This window comes from Triturus cristatus, chromosome 6 (genome assembly GCF_964204655.1).
Source record: "Triturus cristatus chromosome 6, aTriCri1.1, whole genome shotgun sequence".
Taxonomy (NCBI): Eukaryota; Metazoa; Chordata; class Amphibia; order Caudata; family Salamandridae; genus Triturus; species Triturus cristatus.
Window position 1 is genome coordinate 1,347,438,426 of NC_140589.1, and position 19,157 is coordinate 1,347,457,582.

Here is a 19,157-nt window from a genome sequence, read left to right on the forward strand (position 1 = left end):
CTCTTGTCCAAGGGGGCCGTCGAGCGCGTTCCGAGCCCAGAAGTAGGTCGTGGTTGTTATTCCCACTACTTTCTGGTTCCCAAGAAGGGCAAAGGGGGCCTACGCCCTATCTTGGACCTCCGGAATGTCAATGCCTTCCTCCGGAAGGAAAGGTTCAAGATGTTGACTTTGGCTCAGGTTCTAGCTGCCCTAGACCCCGGAGACTGGATGGTAGCATTGGACTTGCAGGACGTATATTTCCACATCCCCGTCCTGCCGGCCCACCGGCGTTACCTGCGGTTCACGGTGGGCCAAGAGCACTTTCAGTTTACCGTGCTCCCCTTCGGCCTCACCAGTGCCCCTCGGGTGTTCACGAAAGTGATGGCGGTGGTCGCAGCTCATCTGCGCAGATCAGGGGTTCCAGTCTTCCCCTATCTCGACGACTGGTTGTTGAAGGCGGGCTCGCCCCAGACAGTCGTCTCCCACCTCCAGACTACGGCGGATCTCCTGCATTTGCTGGGATTTTCCATCAACGTGCCGAAGTCACACTTGAGCCCCTCTCAGAAGCTCCTCTTCATCGGAGCGGTTCTCGATTCGGCGCAGTTCCGGGTCTATCCGCCGGAACAGCGGGTCCGGGATATACAGGCCCTGATTCCCATCTTTCGGCCTCTATCCTGGGTTTCGGTCAGGCTAGTGTTGCGGCTTCTGGGGCTGATGGCCTCCTGCATCCTACTAGTGCATCACGCCAGGCGGCGCATGCGGGCTCTGCAGTGGGACCTGAAGTTTCAGTGGGCCCAGCATCACGGCAACCTGTCCGACCATGTCTTGATCTCGGAGGGCACTGCACAGCAGTTGCAGTGGTGGCTCACGGACCGCGATTGGGTCAAGGGCAAGAGCCTCTCCCTTCCCCAACTGGAGCATGTCGTAGTGACGGATGCGTCCCTCCTGGGATGGGGTGGCCATATGGGAGAGGCGGAGATCAGAGGCCTCTGGTCTCCGGCGGAGTCTCGCCTCCACATCAACCTGTTGAAGTTGAGAGCGATCCGACTTGCACTGAAAGCCTTCCTTCCCTCTGTCAGGGGAAGTGTCGTGCAGGTGTTCACGGACAACACCACCGCCATGTGGTATTGCAACAAACAGGGCGGGGTGGGGTCGTGGACCCTTTGTCAGGAGGCTCTGCGCCTCTGGACGTGGCTGGAACACCAGGGCGTCACCCTAGTGGTTCAACATCTGGCGGGCTCTCTGAACGCCAGAGCAGACGAACTCGGCCGCCGGTGCATGATGGATCACGAATGGCGTCTGAACTCCGAAGTGGCGCAAGGTCTCTTTCAGCAGTGGGGAGAGCCTTGGTTAGATCTATTCGCCACCGAAGAGAACGCGCAATGTCAGCAGTTCTGCGCGTTGGAATTTCCAAGGCGGCACTCGCTCGGCGTTGCTTTTCGTCACGAGTGGAGTTGCGGTCTGTTGTACGCCTTTCCGCCTATACCACTTCTGCCCAGAGTGCTGAAGAAGATCAGGCACAACCGGGCCCAAGTCATCTTGGTGGCTCCGGATTGGGCACGAAGGTACTGGTATCGCGAGCTACTCAGTATGTTAACCGATCCTCCGATACGTCTGCCCCTTCGGGAGGATCTTCTGTCGCAGCAGCAGGGGACGGTCCTCTACCCGAACCTGTCCAGCCTCCACCTCCATGCGTGGAGATTGAGCGGCGGCAGTTGATGCCATTTGACTTGCCTCCTGAAGTCTGTGATATCATTCTGGCAGCCAGGCGTCCCTCCACAAAGACGGTATACGCCTGCCGGTGGAACAAATTTGTGGCATGGTGCACAGCAAAGGCTGTGGATCCCCTTTCCGCCCCTCTTTCTGAGGTTCTACTGTTTCTTCTTTCTTTGGCCCGGCAGGGCTCTGCCCTGGGCACCCTGAAAGGTTGTCTTGCTGCCATCTCTGCCTTCTTGCGGCTTCCTGATCAGCCTTCTCTTTTCAAGTCCCCTGTAGTTACACGCTTTCTAAAAGGCATTACTCACACGTTCCCTCCTGTCCCTTTTGTAATGCCTCAGTGGGACTTGAATCTTGTTCTCACATTTCTAATGTGTGCTCCCTTTGAGCCTCTTCATAATTGTCCTCTTCGTCTGCTGACGCTTAAGACTGCTTTTCTGGTAGCCATCACCTCGGCTAGACGGGTGAGTGAGCTCCAGGCTTTATCTTCAAAGCCTCCTTTTCTCTCTGTTCATCCGGACAAGGTTGTCCTTCGGCCTCGTCCCTCCTTTCTTCCGAAAGTGGTGACTCCATTTCATCTTGGGCAGTCTGTCACCTTGCCCACCTTCTTTCCGCCTCCGCATCCTTCCAAAGAGGAAGAGAGGCTCCACCGTCTGGACCCAAAACGTGCGCTCTCCTTTTATTTGGACCGCACAAAGCAGTTCCGGGTGGACGACCAACTTTTCGTTGGATACGTGGGTGCTAAGAAGGGGACAGCTGTGCACAAACGGACCATCTCTCGGTGGGTCGTTTTGTGCATCAAAATTTGTTACTCCTTGGCAAAAAAGGACCCTCCTGTTGGGCTGCGCGCCCATTCTACTCGGGCCACAGCGGCTACTACTGCTTTGGGACGGGGTGTCCCTTTGCAGGACATCTGTCAGGCGGCGACGTGGGCTTCGCTACACACGTTTGCCAGGCATTATTGCCTTGACAGCCAAGTCCGGAGGGATGGCTTCTTTGGCCGTTCTGTCCTCCAGGACTTTCTGGTGTGATCTTGGTTCGCAGACCCACCACCGGGGATGGTATTGCTGGGGTATCTATTCTAAGGTGAGGAATCTAACTAACGTGTTTCTTTCAGATGAACAAGTTACTTACCTTCGGTAACGATGTATCTGTAAGAAACATTAGTTAGTTAGATTCCTCACCGACCCACCCATCCTCCCCGTTCTGCGAACTGACATCTAGGGTTAAGGTTATCCTTTTCAGGCCCCTAGATTTTATTTTTGGCACCAGTGTCGGTCTTTGCATGGCTCTGCGTTCCTGGCGCGGAAAGCTATGTACAAGAACTGACGTCAGCGCGCGAGGGCGGCGTCTAAGTACTCCGACGTCATTCCGGCGCACGACGACGACGCCGATGACGGACGTTGAGCCGCAGACGACGCCTAGCGACGCGCAAGGGGTATTGCTGACGAAAAATCTTCCGGATCCAGCCTGACGCCTGGGGATATTCTAAGGTGAGGAATCTAACTAACTAATGTTTCTTACAGATACATCGTTACCGAAGGTAAGTAACTTGTTCATTGTCACCAAAAGACACACAATTGATGGATGGAATGCAGAACCAATCAAAACATTCACCCCCAGTCAAGAGATCTGGATTAAATCCATCATTCTTTTGCTCACCATGCCACCCCAGTTTGAACCTGGCCATATGCAAATCAGTCTTAGCCCTGTGGCTCATGGGAACAGTCCAGCCCGAACTGCCAAGTCAGGTCCTCCCTGGACCGTAAACAAGTATCATAGGACCGGTTTCGGGATTTCACCCCTCTTCAGCCAGGATAGCTTGAATCCAGTGGCACAGTGAGCCCGGGACCTTCGTCTGGGCATACCCGGCGCACTTAGGGCGAGAAAGCAAAAGACACACAATTGATGGATGGAATGCAGAACCAATCAAAACATTCACCCCCAGTCACGAGCTAAAGAATGATGATGGATTAAACCCAGATCAGTTGACTGGGGTGAGTGCTTGCAATGTTCAACACTCCGTCCATCATCCCCTTTGGTTTTGCTTTGTTCGCCCTAATTTGGCAGGGTATTCCCAGACGTGGGTCCCTTGCTCACTTTGCCACTGGACTCAAGCTATCTTGACTGATGACGGCTGATTAGCCAGAAACCGGTCCCAGGATGCTTGTTTCCGGTCCATGGAAGACATGGCTTGGCAGTTCGGGCTGGACTGTTCCCATGAGGCACAGGGTCAGACTGATTTGCATATGGCCATGTCTGAAATGGGGTGGCGGAGTGAGGTAAAGAATGATGATGGATTAAACCCAGATCAGTTAACTGGGGGTGAGTGCTTGCAATGTTCAACACTCCATCCATCATCCCCTTTGGTTTTGCAATATTGTCACCAAGCAGCTGGCAAGCCCCTTGAGGGGCGAGTCCGGGCGCACTCTACGAGAGCTATGTCTTCTTCAGCTGCTCTCTTCGCCTGAGTTCCTATCAGGGACATTTGCAGAGCAGCGACCTGGAGTAGTGCCCATACCTTCACAAGGCATTACTGATTGGATTCCTCAACGCGTAGTGACACTGCAGTGGGACAGGCAATCCTGAGGAACCTCTTTCAATGAGTGGTGAGCTTTCCCTTCAACCCTCCTTCCTTTTGATTGTTTACGCTCTTCGCACCTTGTGCAAGTCTGAATGCTTTTGATGTTTCTTCTCTGATGATTGATTACTGTTCTATTGCCCATTAACTGTGTGGGATCAATATCTGTACTGAACATGATGCATCTTGCAATGTTTTATAAGACTGTATTTTTTCACAAAATGTGTGTTCTTACTGCTAGCTATTCTGATACAAGCAATGGGAATCTACGAAAGTTTTAATACTGGAGTAAGAAAACAAGTTACTTACCTGTAACTTTGGTTCTCCAGTATTGGTAACTTTCATAGATTCCAATGCGCCCACCCTTCTCCCCTGGGAAAGCTCAGCTTTCAGCATCTTCTGTTGTACTGTTACACAAGAGCTACGAAAATCTGAGGCTCTGAGGCAGGTTCTATGGGGTGAGGCTATTCTGATTGGCTGTTCATTTTATTTGGTCTCTTTTACAAAAAGAGGTGGATATGCTACAAAACTACAAGGGACCTAGGCCTAATTCTTTTTTTGTATTGATCTCTATGGCTATTTTATGTATACCTTGACTCCCATCTCGACGACGGGAATGATACAAGCAATGGGAATCTATGACAGTTACTAATACTGGAGAACCAAAGTTACAGGTAAGTAACTTGTTTTCTTGTGCATTGTGCTTGAAATTGCTTTCAGAAACATTGACAAATCTGTCCCGGGTATTGGAAACTCTGGGTACAGCTGAGGGCCTTCAAGAAATACAACAGGTGGTAGTGTCTGGAACCAGCATCGTGTCAGATCGAGCTGTAGGCACCAGATCCCTCTGTGTATTCCTCTTTTGGCCCTTGATATGATGCCAGGTGAGGTGGGAGATTCATGTGTTTTCTTCTTGTGCTTCTTCCTAGAAGACTTCAAACAAGGTGGAGGCTCTTTGACCTTGGTTAAGACTTATGGCGTCCATGTTGTTCATGCTGTGATCTGGCCATAAACATCTTGGCCTACCATACCTTGAGCACTGTGGGGTTTATCGTTCAGCATAGCCATGAATCCTTTCTGGAGCGCCAGCTGGCCCCATGGATTTGATGACCTACTTGTTCGGAAGTTTGGCAGTGCCCTACCACTCAGTACAGTTTATGCAGTTTCTCCCATTGCTTCCAGTATCTTGGGTGAATCTGGCCCTGAATACAACACCACCAGTGGGTTTAACACTGAGAGTGATGCCACCCCTAATATTAAATCCGCATTCTCTGCTTTTTGGGGCTGGACTCCAGCATCTCTCAGACACTGCAAATCGTGCCGCAGACCACGCTACTGCTGCGTCACCACAGACCGCATCATGAATCCCACAGCTGACACTGCCTGACCCCTAGCCACTGTTTTCATCTCTGCTGGCACCATTTCAACTCAGCCGGAGAATCTGCTACTGATGCCCCACCACTCCAGAAGAGAGGCACAGAGACTGTAGGAAGGTAGGATACTTCTGCATGGTTTCCCCCACTTTTTGGTACCCTGCTAAGTCCCTGGTATATTGTACTAAGGTATCCAGGGCATAGGTACACCAGGTCTCTCCCATGGGCTGACGCATGTATTATACCACCCATGATAGACCACTCAAATTGTGACTACAGGCCTGCCATGCAGCCTGTGTAAGCCGGTGCTAGCACCACTTAAGACAGATATAAGTTTCCCTATATTTGAGGTCACTGCACTTAAACCTATAAGTCACACCTTAGGCAAGCCTTTCAAACCTGAAGGCAGGGTGCTCAGTTCGAAGTGTGAGGGTGCCCCTGCATGAGCAGGACACCCCTACAGCCTTCGGAGTCCATTCTCTTGGGTTGTAAGGGCATCAGCCATTAAGATACATAGAGTGTCTATGCGTGAATATGCAATGACCATCTCTAAACTGGCTGTAACGAATCCTGTCCTGTTTGCTATTAAACATGTTGGAATCATACCCCCTCACTGTAAATGGTGTGCGAGGTAGGATTCTATGCATTGTAAAGCTCCTCCGGGAGGCCCTCAGTGCTGCCGGTACCAGTCTTCTAGATCCGGTTAGCAAACTATGGCTGCTGCCGACCAGAGACACACAATTCTGCCTTTCTACTAATGCTTAGCCAAGCTCGAGCAGAGGAAGGCAGGATAATAGGTATCCTGTCACAGGGAGGTGTGACCACCTCCCTGACAGGGCTTAGTCTATTTGGACAGGGTGGAGGCACTTTCCAGCACCACTCAGACTGCTTGAAGGGCACATTTGTTTCCCTCCTTGCATACTCCAGTCCAAACCAGCTCAGGGAGCCGTTGGCTCCTGCTCTGGCATGAAACTGGACAAAGGACTTGGGAATATCCTCCTCACTGTCCTGCCCCTCCTCTGGAAGGGACCCCTGTATCGCTCTAACCCTTTCAATGGGTACTTAAGGTCTTACCTTTGGGTGGTTCCCTATATTCGTTGTGGGACAAGATTCAGATCACATACCACTTTAACTGTCTGGGCACTCTGGACCTCATTGGACTTCGCGTTGGGAACCGAGAATGCAACTCGGAAGTCTCCTGATACTCCTGGTTTTGTCACCCTGCAAGTCTGCTGCAACGTATGTGCCTGTGCTCCATACAGGTTCTTCACAGGGCCTGTGGACAGCAAAAACACCTGAAGGAATCTCCTTTGGAGTGAAGGAGTCACTCCCCTGCATCTTCAGGCACCGCAGCACATCTGACCGGTCTGATTATCCTGAGCTCCTACGGACTCTGGAACCGCTGGAACAGAATACCCTGGGCACCTCTTTGACTTGCTGTTGCCATGGCTTGTTGACGTTCTCCTTCGAGCTCCAAGAATCTCCAGCCTCAAACATCTTCTGCCACCAAGATCTTCCCCTGTATCGCATCCTTTACACCGTGGACCTTCATCCTTTGATCTGCTTAAGGTCCTCTTGCGACTCCTGTGCATACGGCCCTTGGGTCCTCTCGAGGGTCTTATTTGGATCCAGTAGCTCCCCTGCTTTCTCGAGGCCTGCTCTGACTTACCTGCTTGTGGTGAGTCACTTGGACCTTGCTGGTCCCGACACTCCACCTTTTTCTTCACCTATGTTGGTTTCTGTTACCAAGGCTTGTTGGTGCCCCCGCCGGACACTGACCCCCTTGACTCTTGATAGAGGACGTGGGAACGCTCATGCACGGCTCCTGGTCCTCCTCTACATTGTCTGGTCCATACAGCTGCAACTTCAAGGGCACTGTCAATTCTCCTGCATCTCCGACATCGGTGGGCGTTCGCCTTCCGTGCTGCCTGGTCACTCCTGTTTGGCATATACTCTGCCCCTCGGCTTGCAGGTACTTTTCATCTTGAATCCACCTTTTGGTTCTACCAGACACTTTCACCTTCTTCACCAGTGGAATCTTTACCGAAGTTCTCCATTGTGGTTTACAGCAGTTTCTGATGTCACATGACACCTATGCACCCGGCTTCCCTGGTGTAGGTATGGCTCCATTGACGTCGCTGACGTGTGCGACGTCAGGACGGACCCAAGCGGCGCCGCCTCCCGGCGTGCAGAGTTATTGCTGGGAAAAAGTTTTTTCCGGATCCAGTCTGATGCCTGGGGATATTCTAAGTGAAGAAATTTGCGGCTACACTGTGTCTCTAGCAGATACATCATTATCAACTCTTCCATTAGTGCAGGATGCTACACTTAAATAAGTGAGCACCATATACTAAGCCAGCCTCTCACAGAGACTAATCGAGGAAGGCAAATACTTCTTTGGGGACACAGATCCTGACGGCAATCCCCTTGTAGATGATGAGGTGGTCTGCACATTGGACTCAGATTTTGCAAGCTTGGAAGATGCCAATGGATTTAATACCTTCCCTGAATGGGAACTGCTATCTCCTACAGGACTTTCCCCCGCTAGAGGGGACGTATCATGCTCATCAGGAGGGCAGCTGACATGTTGGACCTGCAGCTGCCATCAACGTAAGTCAAATTAAACATTGTAACCAAAGTCCTGTACTCCACCGCCAACATGGTGGAATCATTGCTTCAGTTCAGTGAAGTGCTGATACAGCCCATATAAGCAATATGGGAGAAGTCGATAAATGTAATGCCATTTCAAAACCAATTTCCCTGCAGTGCAAACCAACTCATAGCGATCCCAGATCGGATGACCTCCAAGCACACTTTACAGAGCTGATTGGGGATGGTGAGGCTATTGCAAAGCAGGTAATACACTCTGGTCTGGATACTGCTGATTCATTAGCAAGAACCATCCTACATAGTCATGTATGGTTACTAAGTTCGGGGTTTTTGCAAGATGAAAAGACCACATGGCTGCATCTTCATTCAACTGATCTAGTCTCTTTGATGCAAAACCAGACTCTGCACTGGAGAGATTCAAGAACATCAAAGCCTTAGCCAGATCCCTTGGTCTTCAAACCAGAGACCACTGTCCGTTCTGAACTTTTTGTAACTTCAGCAGGGGTTTCTCATTTTAGAGACGGCAGCAGTTTGCCAATCAACAGCTGCAGGAGCAAGAAACAAATCCTCTCTACAGGCAATATCGAGGAAGACTCAAAGGACGAACATGGGCTGTCTCGCTCCCTGCATCCTTCTCTTCTTCCTCTTTCCCACCCTCTGCAGAGAAGCAACCCTAGTTACATCCTGCCCAAACACTCTTAGCCTGTTGGAGGACAGGTGTCCTCCTTTCCACAAGCTTGGAGGGCCATTACTTCAGACCTTTAGGCCGTGCAAATTGTGAAGAGGGAGTATGCACTACCCTTTCAAAAAACGCCCCCTCCTTTTCCCTCCTGTCCAGATGAACTCCCTCCAGACCAACTATGGGTCCTCGAACAAGAGTTTCAACCCTTGCTCCAAAACGATGTGGGTGACTTGGTTCCAGAGCAGGAAGCTACTTCCTGATCCCAAAAAAGGACGGCGGTATACACCCAATCCTAGACATGACAGTTTAAAAGCTTCTGCAATATATTTTAGTGTAGTGAAAAGTTTCTGTTGAGCAGAATTGCTGATAATAGTTGGGTGGTCTATAGGAAACATTGTTATTCAAAGACTTTAAAAAAAAAATCTTCTTTAAATGTGGCCAAATCAAGGCCTACTTTTCTACATGAATAAAGGCTTTGTGATAAATAATACATATTATTGTTTCCAACAGTTATGTGGAATGGACCAGTTCTGGGGCATTGCTCTAAGAGCAAATTCCTGCGATGTCAGTCGAGCGGCTATTCAGTACATCAACTCCTATTATATCAATGGTGAGCTTATCTTTTTTTTGGATTAGATCATATCTAAAAAGTACGTTTTAATAGAAATGTATCTTTCAACAGATGTTTTTATTTTGTAATACACTTTGATGTAAAATTAATGTAGTCCTGTAAATGTAATTATTGTGCCGTAGTAATGAAATATTCCAAAATGTTAAAAGCCTTGGTTTTGTTGTGTTTTTATTTAACATGGCATTTTCTGGGAAGATGGTCTTGTATCACTCTCTCCTTCTAGTCTCATTTCTCTTACATTGCACTACTGTTTTTAGCATTGGGACTATATGCTTGTGCAGTGACTATATTATTTATGATTGTCCTGTGCTGAATACATCCAACCTTAAAGGACGCAGTTCCTATAGAAAGCATGACCTTAAAAGTAATACCCTTTGACTGTCCTTCCTGGTCATCAGATTAACAAGCTTCTTTCTTTCTTTCTTTCTTTCTTTCTTTCTTTCTTTCTTTCTTTCTTTCTTTATTTCTTTCTTTCTTTCTTTCTTTCTTTCTTTCTTTCTTTCTTTCTTTCTTTCTTTCTTCCCTCGAATAGGATTGTGACTTGACAGCCTGAGCTTACAGCTTGTATGTCAAGCAGCCTTTCTTCAGTGTGCCATATTGGCCAGGCACTGCTTCAGCTCTAAGGTGACCAGAGAGCTAGGATGCTTTTATGGTTTATGCTGGCCTCCCCACCAGTGTACTGGCAGGGCTCAGTATCTGGATTTATCACGACATATCTGAAAGGCTTAACACTGATCTTGGTTCTTAGTTGCAGATTCTGCCTCAGTTTGCTCACTTTGCCTAGTAGGTATGGAGCAGTCTAGCATAGTCTCACTGGTGCTTCCCTGTGAGCCATCTGATTGCATGGGTGCAGGCTAGTCTTCTGACAACTCAGACACAAACTGAGTTGAAATATTTTTTGAGTAATGCAAAATGAAATATTTTAATAGTAAGTAACAAACCTAATCCAAATTATCCTAATTGTTAGCAGATATCCTATATTTTATAGGTTGTCTATTTGTAGCGGAAGGTTAAATGAGAGAAGAAAAAGAGAAAGGATAGTATTTGGAGATAGGTGCCTAGAATGGAAGCAGTGGTAGATGAATAAACAACCTAAGAGGAGTAATGGCAGACGGAAGTTAATTAAAACGTTTGTTGCCCTACATATTTGTGTGTGACCACAGAGGGTTAATTCACTATGTTGTGTGTGATAGGTTTGCAATATTTAATACACATCCGATTCAAGGGTATAACACAGCTGTAGAGGGAGCTGAGTGATAGAGAGACTATTTTCTGAGTGAAGGCAAATCAAGGGGTAGATGGGGGAAGATTACGACATCAGCCAGCAAGATGATTTTGACTTTTGCATCATTTCATTAAAACTGTGCCAAAGTCTTATCCATTGTTTGTTGGGTTTATAATTGTTCCATAGCAAAATGTTGCTATGTCTGGTATTGTAGATCGACACTTACCACAAGAGCTCTTACTGTTTTGTGCTTTTTCCTGCTACATAGTATCATTTTGGACTTAAGTTCCCCTTTTTCTGCACCAGAAGATACAGATCCAGAGCTCTGTTCCTATCCATTTCACTTTTCTCAAATTCCATAAAACTGTCAATATGCAGCAAGTTAGTGACACCATGGCAATTTTAACCTGAATCTTCACACTAAATATATCGCCATTTTTCTGCTACCTGCAGGTTCCTCGCCTTTTAAACATTTGAGGCATCAGTCTGGATCTGGAAACTTTTTGAAAGCTCTCTCATGCCAGTAGAGCATGCCATCCCCCTTTGCTCCGCACGCTGCTCCTCCATTAAGCACCACTGTTAGACTAAATCATTTTCATTTATTCTGGGACATCAACACGATCCAGAGCGCTTCAACTCTCCACAGCAGAAATTCATTATTTGATGATTTCGTTAAAGTTTTTTCCCCTTAGATGCAGTCTTCTTTAAAATGTTGCTGTCCAAACAGCATTCAAGGCATAAAGAGACTGCGATGGCCAGATGTCCATCACCGAAGCGCATGCCTTTTGTCCATCTCGCCTTGGTTCCTACCACAATGTTGACGCTTGTGACTCCTGTCAGAAGATGAATCCCAAGGCTCTCAAGGAGCGTTAAGCCAAGATGTTTATGACTCTAGCGCAAGATAAAGGACCTTGTCGTAGAAAATCTCAACCAAAAAAGAAGTCTCTTTCGCCTCACTCGATTGAGACTTCAAAAAGAAAATACAAGAGAAGGAGTAGGAGACATGAATACCACTGAAGATGTCCAAAAAGCAAGTCTCCACCTCCGGCTACACCTGGCTCAGATCAAAGTCCACCCAGAGAGAAAGAAGAAAAACAAGTAGAAGTAGACCCGGTTCCGGCTTCCCCGTCGATGCCAGTAAATTCAGCCAAGTCAGCACTGGCTCCAGCAAATATTACATCTGTGGCTCTGGCTCCAAGGCCAGTTTGGCCAGCTGTACCCGGAATTTCCTGTCCCTGGGATCGATCCTTCCCTTGTTTTGATTACAATGTTAAATGTTTTTAGTAGAGCGATGGCCCCCTCTTGTGCGCCTATCTGCCTAATGACAGATGCCCTACTTGTTGGGTGGTTTTTCAATGCTCTATCAGCAGGTTCCTTTTACACCAATCATGCTACTGCCGCAAGTATCCTGGGTTACTACAATCCCAATGCCAGTGGCTCTGACTCAGAAGTCGACTCCTCCGTTGTGTATTCCGATGTTGTCTCCTTTGACAAAAAATCTAAATAGATTACCAGGACTGCAATTCACAACACTGGCGGCACATCAAACACCATCAGTCGCACAACCAAAGGCATTGGAACCCACGCCACCTGTGGAGCAGCTTTATGCCTCCGGTGCCACAATCTATGCCGACTAAGACACTCCTTGCCTTCTTTGGATTCGTTGTCCTTGCTAGTTCATCATCATTCTAGAAGGGAAGCTCAAAGATTAATTGAAGAACAAAGATACTTCTTTTGGGAAGGATGACGCACTTGGTGACGACCCTTCTGGAGACATAGCCAAACAGGTCTTCATTGACCCCTACTTTAACCCCTTCAGTGCCCATGACGAGCTGGACTCGTCATGGGCCGCGGTGGCGCTGTGCCCATGACGAGTCCAGCTCGTCATAGACCCCGCCCGCTAATACAACGGCCGGCACAGGGCGGGGAAAGGGGCGGGCACTGAAGGGGTTAAAGAATGCTAGTGGCGAAGAAACTTCCCCCGGAATGGGAATTTCTGTCCCATCCACCTAGGTATCTATCAACCATACTGTTGTAAGGAAAGCTGCAGAGATGTTGGATCTTTCACTTCCGTCTACATAAGTCAAGTCCAATATTTTGGCTGAGGTCCTGCGTTGTTCATCTCACCTGACAGAGGCACTTCTTCCCTTCAGTGAGACCTTCACTTATACTATTTTAGCTGTCTTTGAGAAACCTACTACCTCCACTGCAGTATCCAGACAAATAGCTTCTAGATATAAGCCTGTTCCAGGAGACACTTCTTTTTTGACAACTCACCCAACCTGTGAATGTTTAGTGGTGCAGGTGTCTAGGTCCTCCAAACTCACTCCTACTCATTTCCATCTACTCCATCTGACCAGGACTCCCAAGAAAATGGACCAATATGCTAGGAAGATATTCTCTACAGGAACTATGACACTGAAATTACTCCATGCAAACTTTCATATGGGTTGTTATATACATTCCTTACTGGACTCTGCCCAGGTAGTGATTTCTACATTATCTGCAGAGCTTAAAGATCGCGTTAAGGGCTTATAAGTGATGGCTAAGTAGCTGTGAAACAAGGTATTGAATTAGGAAGGAATATCGTGGACTCGGTAGCCGGATCAATGGGGACTCACTCTCTCGCCGAAGACTTACCTGGCTAAGAATTTCAGGGTTTTTAAAGATTGTCTGAACAACAGTAATGGACTTGTCATTTAATGGGTCGCTGCTTTGTGGTGCTAAGGCAGACTCACTATTGGAAAGATTTAAAGAAGGGACGGCTACTCTGAGAACCCGTGGGCTACAGACTCAACCTGGAGACTACTGCCAGTTCAAAAACGTTTTGTGGCTTCAGTGTAGCATTATCATTTTGTGGGCACCAACAATAGCACAGCAGTAGCAACAACTTCTTGCGAACCCCTGTATAGAAAATATAAAGGGCGTGGCAAAGAAAGACGGCATGCTTTACCATTCTTCCTTCCTCTTCCTCCCCAGCCACAGCAGGGAAGCCACCTTGGTTCCACCTTGTTGGTTCACAAACTCCCAGGTGGAGGGCAGGTATACTTTTTTCCACCCGTGGAAAGCAATCACTTTGGTCCTTTGGGTCTTTCAGATTGTGGAAAGGGAGTAAGCCCTTCCCTTTCAAAATACACCATACCCATCCATCGAAAATCTGTTCTTCTGTCACTAGGCCATAAATTTATTCTTTAGCAAGATGGCCTGTCCTTGCTAAAAAAAAAAAAAAAAAGGCGCAAAGGAGCTGTTGGTCTCGTTTTTTTTCTGATCCCAAAAAAGACGGCTGACTAGGTCTGGTCCTAAGCCTTGAGGTGTGGACACAATATCGAATCAAACCTTCCCTCCTCCTCAGAGGGTTCAAGGCATTCAGGCTAGGATTCCGATGTTTCAGGATGAAGCAAGCATTCCAGTTAAGATGGTCTTGTGCTTGCTTGGTCTGCTAACCACCTGTATTTTGTTGGTCACCAATGCTTGCTGGCATGTGAGGGCCCTCCAGTGGTGCAGCCGTAGGCATTATTTAAAAAACAATGGAGAACTGAAAGCCTATATCACAACTTCCAAGGACACTGCAGTGATTGTTTAATAATGGAGTGTGAACGACAACCTGTCTCAGGGAAACCATTTCATCCGTTCCCTTTGGCTACAACATTGACATCGTATGTCTCCACCATAGGAACTCAAGATCAGTTCTTTGGTCATCAGAAAAGCGAGGGAGAGTAGTATCCTCTCCCTTTCTGCAGAGAAGCTCTGTCTCTCTGGTCATGGGCTCGGGCTCATCATATTTATATGGTTGTAAATCATCAGGCCAGAGTGCTCAGCATGAAGTGTACAATCTCTGCCTGTGTCATCTTGCCAACCACAAGGTTCGCCTTCACCCACAGGTAGCCCAGATCATCTTCCGAATATAGGAGACTCCTCAAATAGACCTGTTTTCTACCATTAAACATTCAATGCCTGAGATTTTGTGCCTTCTAGTATCTGATGTAGGAAGCTTTGGGGGAGTCGACCAGCAACGTGGCTTTGAGGTACAACTTTTCCTGCAGAGATAACTTTCTCTACTGGGACTTACCTAGAAGCTCCTGTCACAGAAGAGGTAGATCATAGAGTTGCCAGTAGCAACTTCAGTCTCCCCCATCTTCTGCTGGTTCTGCTGTTGCACAGCCAATCTCTTTTGCCCTCCCTCCTCTGACAGCTTCTAATAATAGGGATGCTTTCCATTTTCTTTCCCAGTGGGAGTCCATCAACACTGATTGCTGGGTGCTCCAGTTGATTCTTAAGGGTTGCATCTAGCCTTTATGTCTTCTTCTCCAGAATAGCCACCAGGTTTCTAGAAGTGTTCCCCAGTCCACACTTCCATCTTGGAGGTGGAGGTCCTGCACTGACTTAAGTTCCCCTTTTTCTGCACCAGAAGATACAGATCCAGAGCTCTGTTCCTATCCATTTCACTTTTCTCAAATTCCATAAAACTGTCAATATGCAGCAAGTTAGTCCCCGAAGATGATCAGTTATGAGCTATGCTGGGCTTGTCGTAAGGAGATGTCTGCGAAGGATCAACGACTCAAAGTTATGCTGCAAATGTTAGTTGATGCACCGAAGGCTCTCTGAGAGTGAGAGAACCCAAGCTTGAGAAGGCAGGTCAGATTGCATATGTCGGTAAGTCTAAAGCAAATTTGATAGACTAGTCCAAGGACAAGATGGCTCCTCAGTGTCCTGGTGCTCCTGTCCAAAGAAATATGGCGAAGTTCGCAATTGCGCCACTTGACTCAGTCCTCTGAGTCGGACTCCGATGCTGAACTAGGACTTGGTGCTCTTCGAGTTCCACAGGCCATTGTCTACTCCGCAGCAGGTTGAGGCCAAACAGCAGGACCTGCTGTTCATCCCAGGTACCTATGGTGAGCCTTGCAGCCTTTCAAAGTCCATTGGGGCCTCCATTCAAACTTCTGCTGGTGGACTCTCCTCAGCGTTGACTTACTGTAGACTAAGTCAGCCCACTCTGCGAAAGGCGCTGGGTCGTGCCTCCACCCTTACGCCTCATGCCCTGTCTTCAGACCCTCCATCTGCTCTATCCTCAGCCCTGGTTTCTGATCTCGAACCATCTTAAGCTAGAGTCAACCCTATCTTGAGGTACACACATTTCCAACCAAAATTGTGGTGATGAGGGCTCTCCTCGGGTTTCATAGACTTGGCAACATTATTTGCAGAGGAAGGACGTTGCTTTTGAGTCATACTTGGGCACTGTATAGTGCCTCCAACACGTTCTGCATAATAATTGATGACAATGAGTAGGTAGATAATTTGTTTCTACCTCATTATACAGATGCTGGCCTATGTCTGGTTTTGTAAAATGCCAGTTTCTTGGCTGCCTCTCTGAAGTTTGACTTGGATTCATCATTGGGCCTCCTATGAAGGAAAGTACCTCCTTTGTGGTAGAGGTTCAGAGGGCTGTGGAAGTCCTGAAATTGCCTCTCCTCACAGAAGATGCTGAGACTAACCTCCTTGTGAAAAGTTTGCACCTGGGTCATCGACTGAGTCTTTATTGCATTTCATTGATGCTCTGACTGACTTGATGGCCCTGGCTGCCTCGTTTAAGCCATTTTTAGCTCCAGTGCAAGATATCACAGGTCAGCACTTGGTGATCAAGAAATTTGATACAATAGCCAAACCTGGTGAGCTGTGTAGTCCAGGCCTCCATGAGCAAAGTAACCCTGAATTATTTTCCTACTCCTCCACCTGACAGAAATATGTATGAATGCTGTGGGCAAGAAAGTATTTTGCCAGTTTGACATTAAGCTTCCTGAATGCAGTTTGTTTCCTCAGTAGAAACATGCACACAATTTCGGACACAGCATGTGAGTTTGCCAGGCTGCCAGAGGACATACGCGACACCATCACTTATACTGTAGTTACTAGTCAGGATATTGCAAATGTCAGTCGGTAAGCCTCCGACCGCTCGTCTGAGGCTTACCGACCGACATGGTAGGTTTATAATCTGACTGCCGAACTACAATGTTGACGGTTGGATTGTAAACCGGACGGTCAATCCGACTGGCTTCCGATGGGCTCAAGGAGCCCGTTGAGCATTAAGAAACCTCAAAATAATCCCTTACGCACGGCATTTCCACTGTCAGGATTATGATGTCGGTTTCCGACAGCCTTTCCGTGTCAGCCTTTCTGACATGGAAAGGCTGTCAGAGAGCGACTTTGGGGCCCCTAGTAGAGCCCCCTTCTCCCCTTGCCCCCTGGTTGTGGCCATGGGGGGCACCAATGGTGCCCCCATTTAAATCCCTGCACCGTGTTGCAGCACCATGAGGTGCCTGCCACACAGTGCAGGGATTTACGGAAACTCCAGGTTCGAGGCATATGAGCTGCAGATTATACACTGTGCATAGATCGACATCTGGTGTTGGGCCCGGATGTTTGCAGTTTGTTTTTCCTCTTGGAAAGTCTTTGGGAGTCACAAGGTCGGTGACTCCTCCTCTGGTTAGTATTGCGCATGGGCTTCGGCTCCACCCTCAGATTGTTTTTTTCCGCCATCGGGCTCGGATGTAAAACTTCGCGCTCCGATCCCGAACTTCCCAGTTCACCGATCGACGCACAAATCCTCGCTCATCGAGCTTCTTCAACGACATAAATCATCTTTTTCATCTTCTCTTCGGCACTTCTTCGATTCCGGTGGTCGACGGCGGCCTTCGGGCCTATTCCGGCTCCGGTCTCGGCTGATGGAAAGAACTCCCTTCAAGAAGTGCCCTCGATGTGGGTCCAAGTTTCCCCACACCGATCTCCATGAGGTGTGCAACCTCTGCCTCTCCCCAGAACACGAGGCCCGAGACTGTCCCGCCTGCAAGTCTTTTCGCTCAAAAAAGACCATTCGAGATCGACGGGCTAGACGCAACATGGTGCACTCCTCGACCTCCGCTCCAGTCGACATCTTCGGGGATGACATCGAAGCTCCGGGACGGCAGGACATCGAACAGGAGGACGACTACCTCGTCAGCGCTTCCGAGGCCGACGACTCAGATGTGGAGGACATCACCACGGCGCAGCGGGTCGTGAGTACAATTCCCCCTCCCCCGCCCACGCCGATTACGAAAAAGGCTTCGGTCACACCTTCGCCTCCGGGCCTAGGCAAGACCAAGGACTCTGCTTCTCACACCCCACCTTCGGGGCCCGGTAAAGAAGCCTTCTAAGCCTTCCGGCAGCTCGGGCTCGAGCCAGCCGGCCACCGGTGCCGACAAACACCCTTCGGCACCGAAGAAAAAATCGGCCTCCACCTCCACACCGACCTCGGTGCCGAAACCTGCTCCGGTGCCGACCAAACATCACAAGACCCTCGGCACCGACACTCCCGTGCCAAGACCCCTTTCGGCACCGGCCAAAAAATCGGAGGTTCCCAGGAAGCATGGCTTCGACAAACCTAAGAAGCCTTCGACCCCGAAACATTCGGCGCCGACCGATCAACCAGTGTCACAGGAGCTCTTCACACCGGATCCTTTGCAGAAAACCCTCACCAAGGATCCAAAGACCGGACACTTGACATTGTCTTAAAAAAAGAGACATTTGGACAAGCCGGCTCCACCTCCACCTCCAAAGAGAAAGGACATTGCTACCTCTCCTTTCAGGGTGCCTTCCCCACCTCCTTTACCTCCTCCACCCTCTCCACTTCCACCCCCTCCACCTCATCGTTCCCCCACCTTGTCCCCTGTCCCGGACGATTTGGGGGACCCATACTTTGATCCAGCAGATGGGCCACAAGATCCCACCCCTACTGGATCCCCAGACCCATGGGATGATTATAACAATCCGGACATCCCAGATGTCCCACAGGATGACCTTTATCCATCTAGGCCATCCCCTCCTGAAGATTCCTTGGGTTTTCACCACTTGTTACAAAGGGCGGCACACTACCACGGGGTGGAGTTACATACCGACCCAGTGGAGGAGGACTTCCTCCTAGACACCTTCGATGATACACGTAGGTCCACTGCCATTCTACCTATGTTAAAGGGCGTAATTAAACATGCCCCTGAGGTTTTTAAAGACCCAGTCAGGGCCAGGGTCCTAAACCCTCGGATAGAAAAGAAGTACAAAGCCGCCCCTACAGACCCTTCTTACATTAAGGGCCCTGCACCATTGGATTCCCTAGTGGTATCCACAGCCAGGAAGCGCTCAAATTCTCAGGCGTCAGGCGAAGCGCCCCCACCTGACAAAGAGTCCAAGCTCCTAGATGCGTCAGGGAAGCGCACTGCGTCACAAGCGGCCAATATATGGCGTATTGCCAATACGCAAGCACTGTTGGCACGATACGACAGGGCGCACTACGATGAGCTAGAGACCATCATGCACCATCTCCCTGAAAAGTA

The 19,157-nt window shown here is 48.8% G+C and overlaps 1 protein-coding gene across 1 annotated transcript in view; it reads left to right on the top strand.

Moving 5' to 3' along the window:
- Positions 1-19,157, top strand: part of USP34 (ubiquitin specific peptidase 34) — a 2,509,780-nt gene that overhangs the window by 394,155 nt on the left and 2,096,468 nt on the right. The window contains exon 23 of the mRNA XM_085612349.1: positions 9,452-9,551. Coding sequence (XP_085468475.1) covers positions 9,452-9,551 — 100 coding nt within the window. The remainder of the gene's footprint in view (positions 1-9,451; positions 9,552-19,157) is intronic.